At 36.9% G+C, this 5,376-nt stretch overlaps 1 protein-coding gene across 1 annotated transcript in view; it reads right to left on the bottom strand.

Moving 5' to 3' along the window:
- LOC104164184 (sorting nexin-25-like) overlaps positions 1-4,749 on the bottom strand; it is a 69,425-nt gene extending 64,676 nt beyond the window's left edge. Inside the window, 1 exon segment of the mRNA XM_009703441.1 lies at positions 4,641-4,749. Within this exon segment, the coding sequence (XP_009701743.1) occupies positions 4,641-4,749 (109 nt within the window).
- Positions 4,750-5,376: the final 627 nt, after the last annotated feature.

Below are 5,376 nucleotides of genomic sequence, written 5' to 3'. Positions count from 1 at the left end.
AGCACCACAAGAGCCAGTGGGTCAGACTGGTTTCAAATATACAATTTGCAGAGCTTCACATCAGACAGTTTTTATGCTGCTAAGATTCATTACCCAACTTTATGAAAAATAACATAGAAATCTGAGTAACAAGGACCAAATGCCTACCCATTTTCTCAAAGAAGCATTACAAAACAAACCAGAAATATTCTCCCTATGCAAATGCAGGCACGAACTTCCAAGTTTCAAACAAGAAGTAAATATCCTTTCCTGAAAGCACTGGGGATTATTATGAATGTGCAGAAAAACAATGGAAATTTCCAAATATATAAACAAGAGAAAAAAAAGTGATAAAAAGATCTAGGAAATGCTTTTTTTTTCTTTTTAAATCAGATTTCTGTTTAAATAGTTTTGCCCATGTACCCTTTGTCAAGGGTTCTTAGCTCCAAGTATTTGAATCCCAATAGCAGATAGAACATGAATTCAAATTAAGTTTTGCTCATGTTTTGGACCCAAACAACTCATTTTTTGAGAGTTGTGGAAAAAAAAGAACCAACACAGCTTTTCAAATAGAGAGCGGCAGAAGCTACAGCAAATTTTTTTCCTAAACGTCAATGTGTGGATCTTGAGTTGAGAAATTAGGTAGATTTGGAAAAAACTCCTTCTGCAAAGGGAAGTCCTGCCTCACATCCCTAACAGAGTTCTTCTAAGGGGTCAACAAGAACACAGACAGGCACGATCTAATCCACAGGTACAATCTAATTAAATTCTCAAAATATTTCCAACAAGGTCACTTCAACACAGGGTTGAAGGAAGATAATCTACCATGAAAGAAGAGATGGCCCTCTGGCATGAAATATTTTAAAGAGCTAAGAAACCCAGGATATGAATAAATAGTCAATTTTCACAGTCGAAGAATTTCACCAATGAAGTTCTGCTGGGATTTGTCCTATGGCCTGTGCTGGTTTACTTACACACAAATGATCCAGTAAAGCAGGTAAGTAATATGAAGACCAATATTCCTGGCACTACTAAAGCAGCAGAGACAAAGACTGACTGTGAAGAATAACAAAAAGACCAGAGGATATGGGGCAATAAAAATGGAAGATGAAATTCAGTTCCTAGGAGACTGGCTACACACGTGGCAGATACATCTACTGACAACTACAGTCCTCAGTCCAAACAGTACGCTGCGCAACAGTGGCACAAGTCTGACTGAGCATAGTCTTTCTTAAGGGAGTTGTTCCTCAACTACCATATGATATGGGTTGAAAACACAAAGTTACCAGATAAGCAACAGGAAGCGTTAAAAGGCTAAAAGTATTTGTACAAGTGGGACATCTTTTCTTTGCTTAAGATAAATGAAAGGCAAACAAGAATCAAATCAATCTATCAAGAAAAATCATGAAAAATACTGAAAAAACACATTTCAGCACTAGTCACTCAAGTACTACTTGCTGAAAAAAGGACACAGGGGTTTACAACTAAAAGGCCTTTTCTTTCTGCCATATTCAACAAGGAAAATCTTTTTATAAGGTTACACCTGTTCTGATTTTGAGCACTTAGATTTCATAAAACACACTACACTGTAGCAGGGTTAATTCACAGCTTTCCCTCACCTTCCATCTACAGCTTATGCAAATATGCTACAATTAAGAATGAAGCAGCACTGTGAAGCACCATCCTTTTATACTACTCTGTTGTCAACAGGAGCTAGGAACAAAGTTTAGAAGTGAGCTGTAAACCAAGATAAACAGAAGTTCCTTCTTGGTGGTGCTTAGTGACCAACACTGTAGAAAGACAATTCCCAACAACTCTGTTACACTGGCTTTGGCAAGACGAGATGCTATCCAAGACACGGGCAACTATCAGCCCAGGACCATCACAGGAAAACTACCTAAGCACCATAATGTTTTTAAGTTTGTTGAGATAAGACTGACAGTTGAAATGGAAACATGCATGACTCCTTCAATTAAAACTAAGGATGATCACCAATATCTGTCCTTCCAATCACATTAACAGACTATGATGAGACCATCAGGAAAAACGCAGTAAAGCACACGACAGCTTGTCAAGTGAGACACACCACAGAACCTCAGGGAATGGTGCAGTAATGGAGAGCCACTCTAAATCCAGAGAGAAGAGTCCACACAGATGGGCTGTAACACCAGCAAAAGCATAGCATGACTGAGCAACAGTCAACAGCCAATTCTTGAGGGGTACAAGACAGTTAGCAACTAACAGTAAACCCTACGCCAACTTAATTACCTAATGACGAAAAACAGGTGAAGTCAGAATTAACCGAAGAGCTGTCTCTTCATAACCAGCAATAGCACTTCTGAAATTAGGTGAAGCTGTCTCCTCCAAAACTGTTATCCTTACATCTCTAAGGTAACGTACAGAGAAGTACAATCTGATTTAAAAAAACCACTGCAAAAGCCCATCGACTGTGATAATCTGACAACAACTACTCAAAACCTCAAGTGGTGGGAGGAGTCTGAACTGGTCCCCAAGATTAAAACCTCAGGAGAACTGAAAGTCTCCTAACCAAATGAATGAGACTTTTTAAAGCATTTTGTTGAACAGCATGTTAGATCCAGACAGCAAGAAGCTGGCAAAAATTCCTGGGGTTTACAAATACTTTAATCCTCATCAGGGGAAGATTGATTAGAGTATAGCATTAGAGTATGGCACTAATGAAACAAAAATAGAGATGGGGTTTTTGTATCATTAGTAATAAAGTTTTATTTAACCCTGAATTTGTGAAAAAAACATTCATAATATCAAGACAACTACAAATTTCGGAACTGCCAAAGGGCAAGGAATGTGTCCTGCCTATTTTCAGACAGACCGATCATTTTACTCTAATAAAAAAGTAAACTGTTTCTTTCTAGGATTCATTCAGTATCTCAAACTTAAGTTGACTCAGACATCTTCCAAAACCAAAAAGCTTGCTTAAGTCTACACGTGGTAGAGTGAAAAGTACAGTCTCATCCTTGTCAAACTGCATAACAGAGGAGAATTTGGCTCCGTTAGTCACTTAGGCCTGGAAGAAATACAACCAAATCTGACAAGTTTGCTCTCCAAAATTCAAAGTGAGAATGGAAGGTAAAAACTGTTCTGAAAAGAAACAGCAGAAAGGCAAGTAAGCTGTCACAACAGAAGGTCCTCAACTCTGAAAAATGAATCACTTAAATATTGGTAACTTTCTTTCAGTCTTACTGAGTAAGGACGGACTCATGCATCCAACCGAATGATCTGCGGAATAAATACCTTAGATGAAGACGGCTCCCATATTTTTTACCGACACAAGGTACTCCCTCCTATGTGCAAGTACCAGCAGGGAAGTTTAACACAACTATATCTTTCCCCCAGTATTCCACAATACGTGTTGTCTGCCTCCAGATAACCCCACTACCTCTGACTCTGTGCCCATTATGTCAGGGGTTCGTTTCAAACTCCAATGGAGGATATCCAAAATGTAAAGTACACATGTGAGAACACAGCGAATAACTTGGTAGTGCTTGTTTCACACATGTAATGTTTAGACTCCACTATCCTTTTCACGTCATCAGGAATCCTATAATCTGACAGATGAAAATGGTGCCTAAAAACAAATTATGATATGTCGTAATAGTTCACCTTCACAGAAACATGACATAGTAGGTAAAGTGTTCTAATTTTGTATTTAGCTACATATCCTGCTAACAGCTATCCATAGAAACAACTTTAAAAACATTACACGTCCCAAGAAGCTTTCATAAGACAATCAACTTGTTTTAAGCAATGCTAATTTTAAAATATATTCTCCAGATGTGAAAAAAAGGAAAAAACCCAGTACTGCAAAGAAATCTTAATGGAAAAAAATATTAAAAATTAGATAAAATATTTACAGAACACTGAAATGGCATCAAATTTTATAAATGTATTTTAAAAGCTACAGTACAAAACTCTTTACATGTTTTCTTCTTTTGATATGCAAGCCAGGTTCCCTCCAGCCTGAAATCATCTTTAAGTTCCAATCTAGCATAATTTTTTAAGTAACAAATCAAACTATTTTTGCTTCAAACTCTGACATTATCCCAAGTTCTACAATATTTTCTATTACCAGGAGTCAGCTGAAAAAAATGTGTGCAGAAGTAGTAGTAGTTCTTTATTTTAAAGAATTGTAAACAAGACATTTTAAATCCAGATGACCATAGCTCACATTTTACAATCTAAAGCCCCGTGACTGTACTGGTGATCCACAGATTTCATAGCCTATATCAGCCGGAAATACAAATGTTGATTTTAGATTCAGTTTTCATTGCAATAATTGCACTAATGGGAAGACAGTTTGTAGGATTTATCAGTTCAGAAAAACCCAATCAAGAATCTTTGAAATGTTACCTTTTGTTTCGTGCACAAGTATTAAGGAGTCTAATATATTTCTGTAAAAAACAGCCACTAACGTAACAAGATAGCAGTTAAACCGCAAAAACATCACCACATTACTTACTACATTGGATTTCTTGGGAAGACCGAGACCTTGCACTTTTACTTTTGTATCAAGGAATAAGCCTGGGTCATATTCTAAAATCCCAGAATATTGTGCCATCATGGTTTGCTAAGAAGACAAGATATTCAGAGTCTAATACTCCTTTGTCCAACTTAAGACTCACCTTCTTTCAGTGCTTTATCCATGTTGTGAGAAATGACCACTCTCCTTGATTGGACTGAATCATGGGAGCTTCCAGACCAATTACTCTGAAATTCAAAGAGAACATTCATCATAAGAGGAAGGAATAAACCAAAAGTGACAGTTGAAATAAAACTGGAATTCAAGGTGACAGTACTATATAATTTCATTTTTATACAAATATTGTTACACAATATGATTAAAACAGATGAGTGTCAATTGTCTATGAGGTTATCACACATTGTTCATTAACCACACATTAATACCCATTGTCACATACCGTACTCTGTACGACTTGCCAAATTATCTTAAGATTAGGTTTTTTGGTAGAAGGGAGCTGTATCCATTTGCAATTCAATGCATTCAGAATAGGACATGCATTTAATAAAACAACTGGAAGTCTTCTAGTCAGTATTTTCACAGTTTTTAAGATCTCCAAGAGATAGGTCAATAGCAAATATAACATCTTTACAGCCTACTGTCACAATGTCATTTAGCCTCATAAACCACTTTTAAAATAAAAGCGAAGCCATTCGATCTCCTACAGTAATTTTGGTTCACATTCTTTTGGGCTTCTTCCTTCAAAGACACTTCTGGCTGCTGCATTTTAAACTGCTGTGCTACACAAACATTTGTCTATATTGGAATATTAAGCTCTTACAGTGTCCAAACAGGTGGGTGGACAGGGAAACATTTTTCAGGGTGTAGACAAAAAGCAG

The sequence above is a fragment of the Cariama cristata genome, unplaced genomic scaffold (assembly GCF_000690535.1).
Source record: "Cariama cristata isolate BGI_N322 unplaced genomic scaffold, ASM69053v1 scaffold13037, whole genome shotgun sequence".
NCBI classification, from domain to species: domain Eukaryota; kingdom Metazoa; phylum Chordata; class Aves; order Cariamiformes; family Cariamidae; genus Cariama; species Cariama cristata.
Note: the sequence above shows the minus strand (reverse complement) of the source record. Positions and strands in the feature narration are given on the sequence as shown.